The sequence below is a fragment of the Oncorhynchus gorbuscha genome, linkage group LG15 (assembly GCF_021184085.1).
Source record: "Oncorhynchus gorbuscha isolate QuinsamMale2020 ecotype Even-year linkage group LG15, OgorEven_v1.0, whole genome shotgun sequence".
Classification (NCBI taxonomy): Eukaryota; Metazoa; Chordata; class Actinopteri; order Salmoniformes; family Salmonidae; genus Oncorhynchus; species Oncorhynchus gorbuscha.
The window spans coordinates 17,350,064-17,367,979 of NC_060187.1; the positions used below are offsets into that span (position 1 = coordinate 17,350,064).

The 17,916-nt window shown below is 45.6% G+C and overlaps 1 protein-coding gene across 2 annotated transcripts in view; it reads left to right on the plus strand.

Annotated features, from left to right (window-relative positions):
- Nucleotides 1-17,916, plus strand: part of ddah1 (dimethylarginine dimethylaminohydrolase 1) — a 148,849-nt gene that overhangs the window by 102,081 nt on the left and 28,852 nt on the right. For both annotated transcript variants that reach the window (XM_046300245.1, XM_046300244.1), the window contains exons 2-3: nt 13,660-13,759; nt 15,023-15,096. In XM_046300245.1, coding sequence (XP_046156201.1) covers nt 13,669-13,759; nt 15,023-15,096 — 165 coding nt within the window. In that variant the 5' untranslated portion in view covers nt 13,660-13,668. The remainder of the gene's footprint in view (nt 1-13,659; nt 13,760-15,022; nt 15,097-17,916) is intronic.

The following is a 17,916-nucleotide window of genomic DNA, read 5'->3' on the forward strand; positions in this document are numbered from 1 at the left end:
AAATGGCCTATGTGGTATTGATATAATTCAGAAACAGTTATTCTAGTGTCAGAATTAACTACAAATGTAAATAGGATAATTTTGGTCATAAAGACAGTCTTGTCTAATATGGGTTGAGTTTTGATTTGATGATGTCCATTTGCCCACTAACATCGGGTGACCAGCTGTGGTGATTGCTCTGTATCCAATAGCATAGACCGTGAGACAGACCTGCCCAGTAGCTCCGACTTTGTTTACATAAGACAAAACGTTGCACAGTTTTTACATGAGAAATACTGCACCAAACACATCACTTACATGTCAAATTGTGCAACTAAAACATGCTCTGCAAAAAAAGTTAAATGACAGAATTCTTTAGTTATCTTATATTTATACTGGGAATTTTGAGGAGGTAAAATAGGCTACAGTGTCTCATGAGTGACAAACATCATTGACCAAACGTAGAATGGTCAGGAAACACACCTCCAAGACTGAAATCTCGTTTTGTTTTATGAGCAACATAAAAACATGTTCAGTGGGCTCTTTAAGGCTCTCTGTTACTCCTATCATCACTGAACAGAGATCAGTCGTCTCTCTGGTTCTTCCATGACGTCAAATATGTACTAAAAGGATCTGATAACGTTATCCTGGTGGATAGCGTTAGGTAGCTTTGTCATTAGTGTTTTCCTACTCCGATCAGCATTCCCATTCCATTCTGTGAACTTCCTTCTTTGCATTAGTCCTATATGTTCATACTCATCTGTGTTCTGGGATTAGGAAGGGGGCAATTGCTGCCAGCAATTTGGGGCATTCCTGCATCTGCAGGAACCCTTCTTTATACTTCTATTAGTACATTTTTAAGCTAGTACTGGCGGGAGGCAGGGACGCTCCTGTACAATAGATGCCGGTAATGCACCATAACGCCCACATGCCCACATGCAGGAACACTCAGAATTGTGGGCCACAATCACACACTGTTGCTGAGATGACAAGCCAAAGCACTAAATCAAATCAAACTGTATTTGTCACATGCACCAAATACAACAAGTGTAGACCTTACCGTGAAATGCTTACTTATAAGAAAATATTTACCAAATAAAGTAAAACATAAAGTAACACAATAGCATAACAATAACGTGGTTATATACAGGGGGGTACCGGTTCCGGTCAGTGTGCGGGGGTACAGGTTAGTTGAGGTAATTTGTACATGTAGGTAGGGGTAAAGTGACTATGCATAGATAATAAACAATGAGTAGCAGCATGTGTAAAAACAATGGTTGGGGGGGTAAAAAAAAGAAGGTTTTGTCATGCCCTTGTCTTGACTTTGGCCTGGGGGTAGGTTAATGACAGTCATAAATACCTCTTCCCTCCTTTTTCCTCTCTCTACCCTACTGATGTTACATTTGCAAAGCCCTTGGTTAACATAGAGATTCTGGGAACATCAGAAGGTGGGGGGGAAATTAACTATATTCTGGTAATCCGACCATATGCGGTGGTATTTAATGAATATGATGTCAGTTCGGTTGTCATCTGAGACATTCTCATCAATGATAAGATGACATAAACTCTACAGTGGAAAGTCTACACATTAGAGTTATCGGATTCACATGGAATTGTTGTTCAATTTAAATGTTTGAATATGAAATTATTCGTGATGGGATTAAATGTGATTTTAGCTTCTAAAATGTGATTTTAGCTTCTAAAATGTGAGATTTGGGTTTCCATAAGGTTAGGGCTCTGCTCAATCAGTGGCCCGCCCCTGTGATGAGACATGGGCTATAAAACTTTTCAAACACGCCCTCCTCTCCCTTCCTATATAAAGCCTTGACGACAATATAACCTCCTGTTCCAAGGATGTGAGGACGACTATGAACTCTTATTCAATACAGAAGTGATACCTCCTAGCCGTTGAGTTAGCAACAGCCGCTGCAAACGCAGGTTAGGAAGGAACAGGCAGAGTATGCCGTCTACCACACAATGACGGTACTACAACGTATCCAATTTACCAGCAGAGACATTCTTCAAAGGACAAAGGACTCGGTTGGGCAACACGGCCTTCCATCTACCACAAACCTACCGAAGCGCAGCACAGAGTAAATATTTATTGCATTTTCCTTATCCAAATGGGTGGTAATTTAGAATGCATAACATACTGTATTTACGATAGCACAGCTTCGCCCTTTGTCCCTCAGTCTTCCCGCTCTTTCACTCAAACCCAGCCCCTTTTCTTTTGTGTAACCAGCTGTCATATCTGTTCCGCCCGCTAGGGACGTTTTCCTTTATGACGTAATTTGTAATCAAGTTATGATTAATTATGAGTATGTGTAATTCTGTGTGATTAGTTAGGTATTTAGCAAATAAATAATGAAACCCAATTTTGTATTGCTGATTCAACTTGTTAGCCAGGGTTCGTGCAGATAACCAAGAATTTACAACTTTCAGATGAGACTGAATTAAGGTGAGGATTAATATTGACTGCTATTGATGTAAAATATTACTAGGTCTTTAAGAGTTTATTCGGAAGATAACAGCTCTATAAATATTATTTGTGGTGCCCCGACTCTCTAGTCTGATTAGCTCAATCAGGTAACATTAATTACAGAGAAATTATTTCATAGAATAGCATCACTTAATCCGGCATAGCCAAAGACACAACACCCTCTTCACGACTGCCTTGGTGTGTTTGGACCATGATAGTTCGTTGTTGATGTGGACACCAAGGAACTTAAAACTCTCTACCATTGATGACAAGTGAACTTGACTTTTTTATTCCAATGGCCATGGAATAAAAGGGAGGCTATTTAATTCTCTTTTCATGTTTCGACTATTAGTAGCCTGGTCCCACATCTGTTAGTGATGTCATGCATGACAGTGACCATAGGAGTTGTCAAGGCAGCACAAACATATCTGGGACCAGACTAACTAGGGCCTCAGTCCAAAATACCATGCTGTTAATACTAAGTGTCATCTCAAGCCAATCACAGAGTACAATCTCAGCGTACAGTACATATATACAGTTGAAGTCGGAAATTTACATACACCTTAGCCAGGTACATTTAAACTCAGTTTTTCACAATTCCTGACATTTAATCCTAGTTTAAAATTAGGATCTCCACTTTATTTAAGAATCTAAGATGTGAGAATAATAGAGTAGAGAGAATGATTTATTTCATATTTTATTTCTTTCATGACATTCCCAGTGGGTTATACATTTACATACACTCAATTAGTATTTGGTAGCATTGCCTTTCAATTGTTTAACTTGAGTCAAACATTTCGGATAGTCTTCCACAAGCTTCCCACAATAAGTTGGGTGGAGTTTGGCCCATTCCTCCTGACAGAGCTGGTGTAACTGAGTCAGGATTGTGGGCCTCCTTTGCTCGCACACGCTTTTTCAGTTCTGCCCACACATTGTCTATGGGATTGAGGTCAGGGCTTTGTTATGGTCACTACCTTGACTTTGTTGTCCTTAAGCCATTTTGCCACAACTTTGGACAACTGGTCAGGCACCGTGTTATGCGGTGGAGCGCACAGTGTCTCCAGTGCGTGTTCACAGCCCGGTGCGCTACATTCCAGCTCCCCGCATTGGACCGGCTAGAGTGGGCATCCAGCCAGGACGGATGGTGCTGGCTCAGCGCGCCTGTCCTCCAGTGCGTCTCTTCGGCCCAGTGCGTCCTGTGCCAGCACCCCACATTTGCCGGGCGAAAGTAACCATCCAGCCAGGATGGGTTGTGCTGGCTCTACTCTCGAGACCTCCAGTGCGCCTCCACGGCCCAGTGTATCCGGTGCCTGCTCCAAGAACCAAGCCTCCAGTATGTCTCCCCAGCCTGGTGAGTCCTGTGCCTGCTCCCAGAATCAGGCCTCCTGTATGTCTCCCCAGCCTTGTAAGCCCTGTGGCAGCTCGACGCACCAGGATGCCTATACGTCTCCTCACTCCAGTGATAATCCATGGCACATGGCCCCAGTCCGGAGCCTCCAGCGACGGTCCCCAGTCCGGGGGCCTCCAGCGACGGTCCACGATCAGGGGCCTGCAGCGAGGGTCCCCGGTCCGGGGCCGGCAGCGAGGTTCCCCCGGTCCGGGGCCAGCAGCGAGGGTCCCCGGTCCGGGGCCTGCAAGGAGAGTCCCCAGTCCGGGGCCTGCAGCTAGGTTCCCCAGTCCAGAGGTGCCACCAAAGTGGGGGGAGATAGAGGTGGAGCGGGGTCTGCGTCCCCCACCGGAGCCGCCACCGAAGTGGATGCCCATCCGGACCCTTCCCTATAGAGTCAGGTTTTGCGGCCAGAGTCCGCACATTTGGGGGGGGGTACTGTCATGCCCTGGCCATAGAGAGGCTTTTATTCTCTATTTTGATTAGGCCAGGGTGTGACTAGGGTGGGCATTCTAGTTTCTTTATTTCTATGTTTTGGCCGGGTATGGTTCTCAATCAGGGACAGCTGTCTATCATTGTCTCTGATTGGGAATCATACTTAGGCAGGCTTTTTCCCACCTGTGTTTTGTGGGTAGTTGTTTTCTGTATAGTTTATGCACCTTATAGAACTGTTTCAGTTCTCCCTCATGTTTATTTTGTTAGAGTGTTTTGTGATCTAATAAAATTATGAACACTTGGTCCAATCCTCATTGCGACAAGAGCTGTGACAGGTATGACGGCTGCGTGGTCCCATGGTGTTTATACTTGCCTGCTATTGTACTATTGTACAGATGAACGTGATACCTTCCGGCGTTTGGAAATTGCTCCCAAGTATGAACCAGACTTGTGGAGGTCTACAATTTTTGTTCTGAGGTCTTGGCTGATTTCTTTTGATTTTCCCATGATGTCACGCAAAGAGGCACTGAGTTTGAAGGTAGGCCTTGAAATACATCCACAGGTACACCTCCAATTGACTCAAATGATGTCAATTAGCCTTTCAGAAGCTTCTAAATCCATTACATAATTTTCTGTAATATTCCAAGCGGTTTAAAGGCACAATCAATTTAGTGTATGTAAACTTCTGACACACTGGAATTGTGATACAGTAAAATAATCTGTATGTAAACAATAGTTGTAAAATGACATGTGTCATGCACAAAGTAAATGTCCTAACCAACTTGCCAAGACTATAGTTTGTTAACATTAAATTTGTGGAGTGGTTGAAAAACAAGTTTTAATGACTCCAACCTAAGTGTATGTAAACTTCCGACTTCAACTGTATCTGAGTCTAGTTAAAGGCAGCCCAAGAATCTTGGTAAGTAGCCGTTGTAACCACCCCCCTTTCATCCCTCTCTGAGATCCTCCTCACGGCAGGCAGTGACCTGGGGAATTCTGTCATTGACCCACCTGCCACCACTAACACTGTTGAGTAAAGTGTCACTTATCTGCAGGAGTTAACTTCATTACATGAGACTGTGTGGTGTGTTATGTTGGCCCCATGGAGCGTGGGACACTGTTACTGGGGGTAGAATGGGGTAGGATGACTGGGGGAAGCGGGGCTCTGGAATACCGGCCAAGGCTCTGGAATGTCATTGTGTTCTTCATTCCTATTCGAAATGTTCCAAGTTCTATCTGGCTGATGGTTCTTTTTAGCAATTAGATGCGATATCACTGCTGGGTCCAGAGTGTTCCAGGCAAGCAGGACAAGAGGGGGGTCTATACAAGCCCAGAGAAAAGGCTCTCCTGTCCTTTCTGCTCTCTCTGCTCCATCTCCCCTGTCTGCTCTGCCCAGGAACGGGAGGAATGTTGGCAGGCGGGGCCAAGAACAGAACATCTAAAACCCCCTCATGAATTTTAAAAGGCCTTTCTCATTCAAAGCAGAGCCTGGCTCTCAGCGTGTGGCCCTGGGCAGGGCGGGCCGGGCGGTGTAGCAGAAGAGTGGGTAGCAGCCGGTTGGAGAGTGGAGCTGGCACCCTCTTTACATAACATATTGGGATATTGGGTGTCCCAGGCCTGGGAGATAATGGCCACTCACTCCGTCTGTGCGGCTAGGCTATCCAGATGGATTCTTGGCCCTGCCGTGCATGTCTGGAGAGAATGGGTGAAACAAGAGCGAGGGAGACAGAGAGAGACTGAACATTATAGAAGAGGGTTCCATTAGTTAGGCCAACAGTTGACCTTGTGCAGTTTAATGGGACTTATGAATGAACAAACAAATAACCTAGTTATATGCAGGTAGACATAGCCTCTTTAATTCAGCCAGAGCGTTAATGTGAGTGCATCAGGGTGTACGAGCTGGGAAGAGAAGAGGCCTATTGGAACAGAGCAGAGGGATTGTCGGCCTCAAAGTTTTTTATTTTATTTATTCTAAGTAGCACCATGTCTGCTGAGCCTTGCAGAGGCCTAGCCTAGGCTTAGCAGCATGCTAATTCTTTTAGTCCCTGGACCAAATAGCACCCTATTCCCTATGAAGTACAATGCTTTCGATCAGGGCCCATAGGGAATAGGGTGCCATTTGGGACGTCACTCTAGCCTCGTCTGCATGCTGATAGGCGCGCTACGTCAATCACCGTTAGTTACAGCACCAACAGGTCTGTCTGCTGGAACGCCCATAGGTAATTATGACACACTGCAGTGTGTGCGCGTGTGCGCGTGTGTGCATCGAGACAAGCCATTCTACTCCCGGCCTTCTGCTATCTGCCAGAGAAACAGCAACCATTGAGATGCATTCTGAGCTGAGGCCTAGTTAGAGAGGTGGGTGGATGCTCAAGGCTCACACAATGGAGGTGTTTCCAGCTTTTCTGGCAAGAGGAGACCAAGGAAAGACAGAAATAAACATAAAATATTACTAGAGGAGGGACTCAGTAAAGACTTAATATAATCTACTTTTATTAACACACATTTAACAATTACCTCATAAATGATGTGTGACTATAGCTAGGTCTTTAATCCATTAGCGACTGATTTTCATGTGAATATTCTCAAATCTGCATAAAGAAAATACCACCGGTGGGAAAATGTGCATGTTTCCACCAAACGGACTTGTCGCAGATAAAAAATTGGTGCGTGATGACGTAGTGCTCACGTAGTGCTCACATAGTGCTCACTTCAGTTTTCACGTACTGAATAAAAATATGTTGTGTTAAACAGGAAATGTGCCTACTCTGGTGTTGGCAAGTTTGCTCGACTGTAACGGATCTCTTCGTCGTCTGACGACGAGTATGAAATATCGGGCCAATGCACAGCGTGGTAAGTGTCCATGTTAATTTATTAACTGAACACACAAAACAAAAATACCGAAGTGAATGGAAGAAACTAAAAACAGTTCTGCAAGGTGACATACAGAAAACAACCACCCACAAACAAGAGTGGGAAAACAGGCTACCTAAGTATGGTTCTCAATCAGAGACAACGATTGACAGCTGCCTCTGATTGGGAACCATACCAGGCCAAACACATAGAAATACAAAACATCAAATGCCCACTCCAACTCACGCCCTGACCAACCTAAAATAGAAACATACAAAAGGAACTAAGGTCAGGACGTGACATCAACAGCTCGTAGAGATGTCCGTGAAGTCTAGTCTACATGATGAGATTATCAGGGATAAGACCATATCGTATTTGTCAAATGGCAGTCAAGCATCAATCATCTATCAGCAGAATAAGACCATTGATATTTATTGGAAAGGAGCAACAAGATCACCACCCTGTGAAATTCATCATCGTTTATTTAATCTGTAGCCTGGTTTCCCAAGTCGTAGTGAGAGAACCACACACCAGTTTACTTCCATACTGTGGTTATTATATCAATAGTTGCGCATTAAGGAGTTTCCACTGCCATTTTTGGCATAATACATTTTACTGAGACGAAAAGATCTCACCATGTCAAATGAACAAATGATCTGTCGGCAGTTATAAAATTGTACCAAAACTCCCAGTTTCCATCACAGCTGTCTTGATTTAAAAAAAATATGCTATGACTTTACTCACATAAAAACTGTGGATAGAATCATGGTTATATATAGTCAGTAATATTAGTCCAATACGAACTGCTGTTAAGGGGGTACTACATTCTGGCAACTCATGGATACCATTTTTATGTCTCTGTGTGCAGTATGAATGAAGTTAGAGGTATTCACGAACCAATGCTAGCATTAGCGCAATGACTGGAAGTCTACAGGTACATTCGCATTTGACTCTGGTTATGTAGAAAAACTTAATTGCCAGAATCTTAAGTACATTTTTGACAGCAGCCATTCTGTGAGCCATTCAAAATGATGAGGAGTTATGTTACGTCAATCACCATTAGTTACAGAACAGGTCTGTCTGCTGGAACACCCATAGATAACTATGACACATTCTCTGTCTGCTGGAACGCCCATAGATAACTATGACACACTGTCTGTCTATCTGTCTATCTGTCTGTCTGTCTGTCTGTCTGTCTGTCTGTCTGTCTGTCTGTCTGTCTGTCTGCTGGAAAAGCCGTAGATAACTATGACACACTGTCTGTCTGTCTGTCTGTCTGTCTGTCTGTCTGTCTGTCTGTCTGTCTGTCTGTCTGTCTGTCTGTCTGTCTGTCTGTCTGTCTGTCTGTCTGTCTGTCTGTCTGTCTGTCTGTCTGTCTGTCTGTCTGTCTGTCTGTCTGTCTGTCTGTCTGTCTGTCTGTCTGTCTGTCTGTCTGTCTGTCTGTCTGTCTGTCTGTCTGTCTGCTGGAAAAGCCGTAGATAACTATGACACACTGTCTTGTCTGTCTGTCTGCTGCTGGAACGCCCGTAGATAACTATGACACACTGTCTTGTCTGTATGTCTGTCTGTCTGCTGGAACGCCCATAGATAACTATGACACACGCAAAATTGGCAGTGTATCAAATACTTGTTCTCCCCACTGTAGCTATGACACACTGTCTGTCTGTCTGTCTGCATGCGTAGACCTGATCATTAGTTGGTGGGTTGACGGATATTCGTGTAGGCTGCAGCTGTGATTGCAATAGCAGAGGCTCCAGTCCAGTCAGAGTGCCACATGGGGAGGCAGAGGGGAAGGTACAGGAGAGGGGCAACTGCATTGGTGGAGGCTGGTCAGCTGTAGGGGAATGGTGGAGTAGGCTGGTCAGCTGTAGGGGAATAGTGGAGTAGGCTGATCAGCTGCAGGGGAATGGTGGAGTAGGCTGGTCAGCTGTAGGGTAATGGTGGAGTAGGCTGGTCAGCTGTAGGGGAATGGTGGAGTAGGTTGGTCAGCTGTAGGGGAATGGCAGAGGAGGCTCGTCAGCTGTAGGGGAATGGTGGAGTAGGCTCGTCAGCTGCAGGGGAATGGTGGAGTAGGCTGGTCAGCTGTAGGGGAATGGTGGAGTAGGCTGGTCAGCTGTAGGGGAATGGTGGCGTAGGTTGGTCAGCTGTAGGGGAATGGTGGCGTAGGTTGGTCAGCTGTAGGGGAATGGTGGAGTAAGCTGGTCAGCTGTAGGGTGATGGTGGAGTAGGCTCGTCAGCTGTAGGGGAATGGTGGAGTAGGCTGGTCAGCTGTAGGGGAATGGCGGAGTAGGCTGGTCAGCTGTAGGGGAATGGTTGAGTAGGCTGGTCAGCTGTAGGGGAATGGCAGAGGAGGCTGGTCAGCTGTAGGGGAATGGCGGAGTAGGCTGGTCAGCTGTAGGGGAATAGTGGAGTAGGCTGGTCAGCTGCAGGGGAATGGTGGAGTAGGCTGGTCAGCTGTAGGGGAATGGTGGAGTAGGCTGGTCAGCTGTAGGGGAATGGTGGAGTAGGTTGGTCAGCTGTAGGGGAATGGTGGCGTAGGTTGGTCAGCTGTAGGGTAATGGTGGAGTAGGTTGGTTAGCTGTGGGGGAATGGTGGGGTAGGTTGGTCAGCTGTGGGGTAATGGTGGAGTCGGTGGGTCAGCTGTGGGGTAATGGTGGAGTCGGTTGGTCAGCTGTGGGGGAATGGTGGAGTAGGTGGGTCAGCTGTGGGGGAATGGTGGAGTAGGTTGGTCAGCTGTGGGGGAATGGTGGAGTAGGCTGGTCAGCTGTGGGGGAATGGTGGAGTAGGTGGGTCAGCTGTGGGGGAATGGTGGATTAGGTGGGTCAGCTGTGGGGGAATGGTGGAGTAGGCTGGTCAGCTGTGGGGGAATGGTGGAGTAGGCCAGGGTGGGTAGCTGGCTTAGTAGGGTGACTATAAGGGGTATGGACTCATTATAAAGTTGAATCTTAACCCCTTGTTGCGCTTTCTCCATCCTTAAACCGCAAGGAAGGAAAGAGTAGTGAGATATAGAGAAATGGAGATTAAATTGAATAAAGGGAGATGTTGACTTATGTGATTTCGCTCCCTACACAATATAAGGCCACAGAGAGGGAAAGTAGACCTACAATCTTAGGGCAATTACTATTCATCTCAATTATTATTCATCTCAATTCCTATTAATCTCAATTACTATTCATCTCAATTGTAGCTGAAGGTGTTGCCACTGATAACCTTCTAAAGGAAACAATGTCTGGTCCAATTCCAATAGCTATTTTCCTTGCTGACCATTAAGAATTGACTTCATAGTATCTACCTATGTCAACAAACAGGTCACTGACCATCTCGACCTTCTCCGCTGTGCAATCTGGTTTCCGAGCCCGTCACGGGTGCACCTCAGCTACACTCAAGGTACTAAACGATATCATAACCGCCATCGATAAAAGACAGTACTGTGCAGCCGTCTTTATCGACCTCGCCAAGGCTTTCGACTCTGTCAATCACCATATTCTTATCGGCAGACTCAATAGCCTCGGTTTTTCGGATGACTGCCTTGCCTGGTTCACCAATTACTTTGCAGACAGAGTTCAGTGTGTCAAATCGGAGGCCATGCTGTCCAGCCCTCTGGCAGTCTCTGTGGGGGTGCCACAGGGTTCAATTCTCGGGCCGACTCTTTTCTCTGTATATATCAATGATGTTGCTCTTGCTGCGGGCAATTCCCTGATCCACCTCTACGCAGACGACACCATTCTATATACTTTTGGCCCGTCATTGGACACTGTGCTATCTAACCTCCAAACGAGCTTCAATGCCATACAGCACTCCTTCCGTGGCCTCCAACTGCTCTTAAACTCGAGTAAAACCAAATGCATGCTTTTCAACCGATCACTGCCTGCACCCGCTTGCCCGACTAGCATCACCACCCTGGATGGTTCCGACCTTGAATATGTGGACACCTATAAGTACCTAGGTGTCTGGCTAGACTGCAAACTCTCCTTCCAGACTCACATCAAACATCTCCAATCGAAAATCAAATCAAGAGTCGGCTTTCTATTCCGCAACAAAGCCTCCTTCACTCATGCCGCCAAGCTTAGTAAAACTGACTATCCTACCGATCCTCGACTTCGGCGATGTCATCTACAAAATGGCTTCCAACACTCTACTCAGCAAACTGGATGCAGTCTATCACAGTGCCATCCGTTTTGTCACTAAAGCACCTTATACCACCCACCACTGCGACTTGTATGCTCTAGTCGGCTGGCCCTCATTACATATTCGTCGCCAGACCCACTGGCTCCAGGTCATCTACAAGTCCATGCTAGGTAAAGCTCCGCCTTATCTCAGTTCACTGGTCACGATGGCAACACCCATCCGCAGCACGCGCTCCAGCAGGTGTATCTCACTGATCATCCCTAAAGCCAACACCTCATTTGGCCGCCTTTCATTCCAGTACTCTGCTGCCTGTGACTGGAACGAACTGCAAAAATCGCTGAAGTTGGAGACTTATCTCCCTCACCAACTTCAAACATCAGCTATCCGAGCAGCCAACCGATCGCTGCAGCTGTACATACATAGTCTATTGGTAAATAGCCCATCCATTTTCACCTACCTCATCCCCATACTGTTTTTTATTTATTTACTTTTCTGCTCTTTTGCATACCAATATCTCTACCTGTACATGACCATCTGATCATTTATCACTCCAGTGTTAATCTGCAAAATTGTATTATTCGCCTACCTCTTCATGCCTTTTGCACACATTGTATATAGACTGCCCATTTTCTTCCTACTGTGTTATTGACTTGTTAATGGTTTACTCCATGTGTAACTCTGTGTTGTCTGTTCACACTGCTATGCTTTATTTTGGCCAGGTCGCAGTTGCAAATGAGAACTTGTTCTCAACTAGCCTAACTGGTTAAATAAAGGTGAAATTAAAAAATTAAAAAAATAAAACCTATAGGGAGGTGCAAGGGAGGTCTTGGATGTGTGTGTGTGTGTGTGTGTGTGTGTGTGTGTGTGTGCGTGCAAGTCTATGTGTGTGGGAGTGTAAGAAACTACGTGTTTGTGTTATCTGTGCGTGGCCCGCAAGACAGGCTCCCTGGGTGACCTCATGGCTTGGCCCAGGTGTCAGCTAGGCTGAGGTCATGGTGAGATAGAGGCCTGTGGAATCTCGATGGTCCTAGTTCCCTGGGGACCCCAAAAACAGACTGGGTGGTCAGAGCCCTCACGGCCAGACGATACTGACCCAGTTCACCTCCACCAAACAACTGGTATTCTCCTACAGAGAGAGAGACACATACACACCACACAGTTGACCCAGAGAATGCCCCAGGAACACTTTGACTTAGATGGATTGTTTTTTAATCCTCCAACCCTTTTTAGGTTAGTGTTGGTCTCCTCTCCATGTACCCCTCTTTCCAGAGTCGCGGCCTCATAAAAACTTTAACATACTTCCTGTGTTATGACTTCGTGGATTGCTAAGATGATGTAATGATGATCTCTTGGACAGACTGTTTTGGTTTTATTGTCGTGCTTCATAACAAGAACCTGGCTCTGCTGTCTGATCATCTGCCTTTTAACGCTCATATTTTACATGATATGTAATGATGATATCATCGTAATTTCTTTCTGTGAATGAACGCTATTTGTTGGGCTGTGGGGCTACCCTCAGTATGTATATGACCCATGTGATGTCATTGAGAGCTCTACTGTTGGTGTGTGTTGTAATGTAATCTCATTACAATGTAATCTCAGCTCTTTGCAGTAGAGATTGATGGCATGCAGTGAATGTTTTGTGTGCGGGTACCTGTGTGTTAACCATGTGTGTCTCTCTCTGTGTGTCTCTCTCTGTGTGTTAACCATGTGTCTCTCTGTGTGTTAACCATGTGTGTCTCTCTGTGTGTTAACCATGTGTGTCTCTCTCTGTGTGTTAACCATGTGTGTCTCTCTCTGTGTGTTAACCATGTGTGTCTCTCTCTGTGTGTTAACCATGTGTGTCTCTCTCTGTGTGTTAACCATGTGTGTCTCTCTCTGTGTGTTAACCATGTGTGTCTCTCTCTGTGTGTTAACCATGTGTGTCTCTCTGTGTGTTAACCATGTGTGTCTCTCTCTGTGTGTTAACCATGTGTGTCTCTCTGTGTGTTAACCATGTGTGTCTCTCTCTGTGTGTTAACCATGTGTGTCTCTCTCTGTGTGTTAACCATGTGTGTCTCTCTCTGTGTGTTAACCATGTGTGTCTCTCTCTGTGTCTTAACCATGTGTGTCTCTCTCTGTGTCTTAACCATGTGTGTCTCTCTCTGTGTCTTAACCATGTCTGTCTCTCTCTGTGTGTCTTAACCATGTCTCTCTCTCTCTGTGTCTTAACCATGTCTCTCTCTCTCTGTGTCTTAACCATGTCTCTCTCTCTCTGTGTCTTAACCATGTCTCTCTCTCTCTGTGTCTTAACCATGTCTCTCTCTCTCTGTGTCTTAACCATGTCTCTCTCTCTCTGTGTCTTAACCATGTGTGTCTTAACCATGTCTGTCTCTCTCTGTGTCTTTGTGTATTCTAGACAGCGACCATGCGGCAGACCCTGAAGGAGCTGGGCCTGAACATCGTTGACATGTCTGATGAGAACGCCACTCTGGACGGAGGGGACGTCCTTTTTACAGGTACACCACCATATCCCATCAATAAAACACTATTATCACCATTACCTGCCAAGGCCAGTGCCACTACCATAATTGATCACTCTGGAAACTGCTATATTCAGTGAACTAAACATTTATGACCACTTTATCATGCAAATGATATGACCTATCACCACAGGGGTGTGATTAAAATTGTTCAGAATAGTTGTAACTCTGAATAGTCAAGTAGTTGATGTGACCTGAACTAAAATGGCAAATTACAAACTGACTGGCTGTCTGGTACCATTTTTATGCATGATTGAAAATGGTTCTCTCAAATGGAAAAGAAGCCTCCCCCACACACACACGCACAAACACACACACACACACACGCACAAACACACACCATCTCATTTCATCAGCTGCCTTGTTCCACATCAGGCATCTCACAATAAACCTGATGAGAGCAGAGGTAGAGAAACCGAGGTCTTTATAATGTTCCCTCTCTGTATGTTCTGTATCAGTTGTACTGCCTTGCTTGTGAATCTAGTGTGGTTCATTCTGTATGCTGTTTAGGGCTTGTAAAAAGCCCTAGAACACTTAATTGAGTTTCTAGACGTTGGCTCTCTCTCCGTGGTGTGTTCCTCCCATCTCATCCAACTGAAATGGGTTTCACATGGCAGGCAGGGCTAAAAACATTTCCTCTTGGCAACGGCGTCGCTAATGGATCATTTGTAAAAGCTCAGCAGCTATGCCCATTCGCTCTGCTCTGGAGTGGTGAGCAAAACGTTCAGGCCTGTAAGGGGTGTGTAACTGGTGGCAGAGTAGTCAGACACAGGAGCGCAGAACTGGGTAATAACCAGAGCAGTTTAATATACCAAACCACCGGCATCCAGAATAACAACGTATGGGTACAAAACCCGTCGCGCACCAGACAACAATGTGCACAAGCACTTACAACAAACAATTCCGCATGGCGGGAACAGAGGGTTAAATACACAACACGTAATGAGGGAATGAAAACCAGGTGTGTGGGAAAACAAGACAAAACAAATGAAAAATGAAAAATGGATCGGCGATGGCTAGAAGACCAGTGACGTCAACACCGTCCGAACAAGGAGAGGAACCGACTTCGGTAGAAGTTGTGACAAGGCCACTCTTGTTTCTATCTTTCTATCTATCTCTCTCTGTCTGTCTATCCGTCTGTGTCTCTCTTCTCTTCCTCCTTTCTCTCTCTATCTGTTTATGCCTCTATTTCCTCTCGCTCTCCATACTGACCACAGGTTGTTGTCTGTTTTTCCTCAGGTAGAGAATTCTTCGTGGGCCTTTCCAAACGGACCAATCAGAGAGGAGCTGAGATCCTGGCGGACGCGTTCAAGGTGAGTGAGAGGAGACTAGAGCAGTACACCCTGAGATTACTTTCTGTGCCATCAAACCACCATTAGTGAGGTAATCCTGGTCTCATTCAGGGGTCTCGAGGGCCACAGGGCATTCTAATCAGCTATTGATTAGACGACAACCTCTCAATGATCAGCTATGAAAAGCCAACTGACATTTACTCCTGAGGTGCTGACTTGTTGCACCCTTGACAACTACTGTGATTATTATTATTTGACCAGGCTGGTCATTTATGAACATTTGAACATCTTGGCCATGTTCTGTTATAATCTCCACCTGGCACAGCCAGAAGAGGACTGGCCACCCCTCATAGCCTGGTTCCTCTCTAGGTTTCTTCCTAGGTTTTGGCCTTTCTAGGGAGTTTTTCCTAGCCACCGTGCTTCTACACCTGCATTGCTTGCTGTTTGGGGTTTTAGGCTGGGTTTCTGTACAGCACTTTGATATACAGTATCAGCTGATTTAAGAAGGGCTTTATAAATACATTTGATTTGACATTGATTAGTTGGCAAACCTGGTGTATCAGGAATCTATGGTTAGTTAATGAGATGAATTGATTGAATTAGTACCAAAGGGAAACCAGAGAAGGCCTGCACATACTGTACTGAGATATTAGAGGACTGGAAGATCAGTGCATATACTCTAGGTAGAAGAGGGTCATTCAACCCCAGTCTCCTTAACACACACACACAGTCAGAAGGCCTTTGCTGACTTGTAAGGCCATGGGGTCCTGGAGAGTTCAACCCCCAACAATAATCTGAATGTTTCTTACTGCCTGTTTTTCTGACTCCGTCTGTGACTCATTTAAATTCCACCATCATATCTCTCTCAGCCTCTCACTTTTATTCTTGATAAGTCGGGTCTTTTTCCCTACTATCGTTTTTCCTCCTTCCTTTATCACATTTAGGACCATTGAACATTCTGTTCTGGTCAGACCAGGATTAACCACAGATGTGAGTGAGGGGTTGGATCTCTTCTCCTTTATGATCCTTGTTGATTGGGGGAAACGGAGGGAGTGGAGGAGGTCAAAGTGCAGGGGAGAGTAATGTACCAGGCTATTGTCTCCCATTCAGGTTCACAACACTGTACAGCATCAGTCAGAAGCCATAAAGAAAACTTTCTCTAGAAATGAATGAACAGACATTACAATTAGCACAGCAGAACTTCTCACACAAAATGTATCTCAAAGCTGAACACATCGCTGAGATTCCCCACAATATGGTAAGTTGTTATCATGTCTCTCACAATAAGCTCAGTGGAGGGCATTTTACTTCTGCTATCTCTTTGAATCACTGTTTGGGCTAAACTGTCTTTCCATTGATAAGCAATGACGACAGTTTGATTAAGTGGTCTACTTTGCTTTGATTCATTCAAATGAACTCTGAGGGTTGAGTTAAGAGAGCAGGAAAGACTTTGGTGATGAGGGGAAGAGGACAATTTCACACATGATAAACTGTCAGGAAAAGCAGTCCCTTGTTCCAGTCAGAGAGGAGATTTGCTTTCATCTAGGCTGACTCTTAAGCAAAAGGAGGTAAGTAACATTTAGTAAGTAAGTCAAATGAACTTTTCCCTTAATATGGACCAGGCCAGAGAAACAGGGGAAGGTATGATGTTTCAGATATGACATAGCAGTGAATTGACACTCTATATAACATGTCCATTCCTGCCACAGTGGACCTGCTAATCAAACCCATGTCACAAGAAGACAACGTACTTGTCACGCCCTGGCCATAGAGAGGCTTTTTATTCTCTATTTTGGTTAGGCCAGGGTGTGACTAGGGTGACCATTCTATGTTCTTTTTTCTATGTTTTTGTATTTCTTTGTTTTTGGCTGGGACAGCTGTCTGTCATTGTCACTGATTGAGAACCATACTTAGGTAGCCTTTTCCCACCTGTGTTTTGTGGGTAATTATTTTTCTGTGTGTGTTTGTGTGCACCTCGGTTGCGTCAGGTTGGAGACCTGAGCCCACTCCCCGTGCTTACGGGGGCGAGCAGGTGACAGGTCAGACCCCATGCTATGGAGTGATGTGCACTGTGTCTCGGCCGAGTATTCACAGGCCGGTGTGCTCGGTGCCAGCGTCCAGCATTTGTCGGGTGGAAACTGGCATCCAGCCAGAATGGGGGGCGGCACCTCTAAGTGCGCCTCCACGGCGCTACCCTTTAGAGTCAGGTTTTGCGGCCGGAGTCCGCACCTTTGGGGGGGTACTGTCACGCCGTTTACTCCACAAACAGAGACTCATACAAAGCTGTCACTCGCCCTCCATTTGGCAAATCTGACCATAATTATATCCTCCTGATTCCTGCTTACAAGCAAAACCTTAAGCAGGAAGTACCAGTGTCTCGCTCAATATGGAAGTGGTCAGATGACACGGATGCTACACTATAGGACTGTTTTGCTAGCACAGACTGGAAAATGTTCCCGGGATTCATCCAATGGCATTGAGGAGTACACCACCTCAGTCACTAGCTTAATCAATAAGTGCATCGATGATGTTGTCCCCACAGTGATTGTACGTCATATCGCAACCAAAAGCCATGGATTACAGGCAACATGTGCAGTGAGCTAAAGAACTATCATGGTCCAAACACACCAAGACAGTTGTGAAGAGGTCACGACAACACCTTTTCCCCCTCAGGAGACTGAAAAGATTTTGCATGGGTCCCCAAAAAGCTCTACAGCTGTACCATCGTATGCACCTGGTATGGCAACTGCTCTGCATCAGACTGTAAGGCTCAACAGACGGTAGTGCGGATGACCCAGTACATCACTGGGGCCAAGCTTCCTCACATCTAGGACCTATATA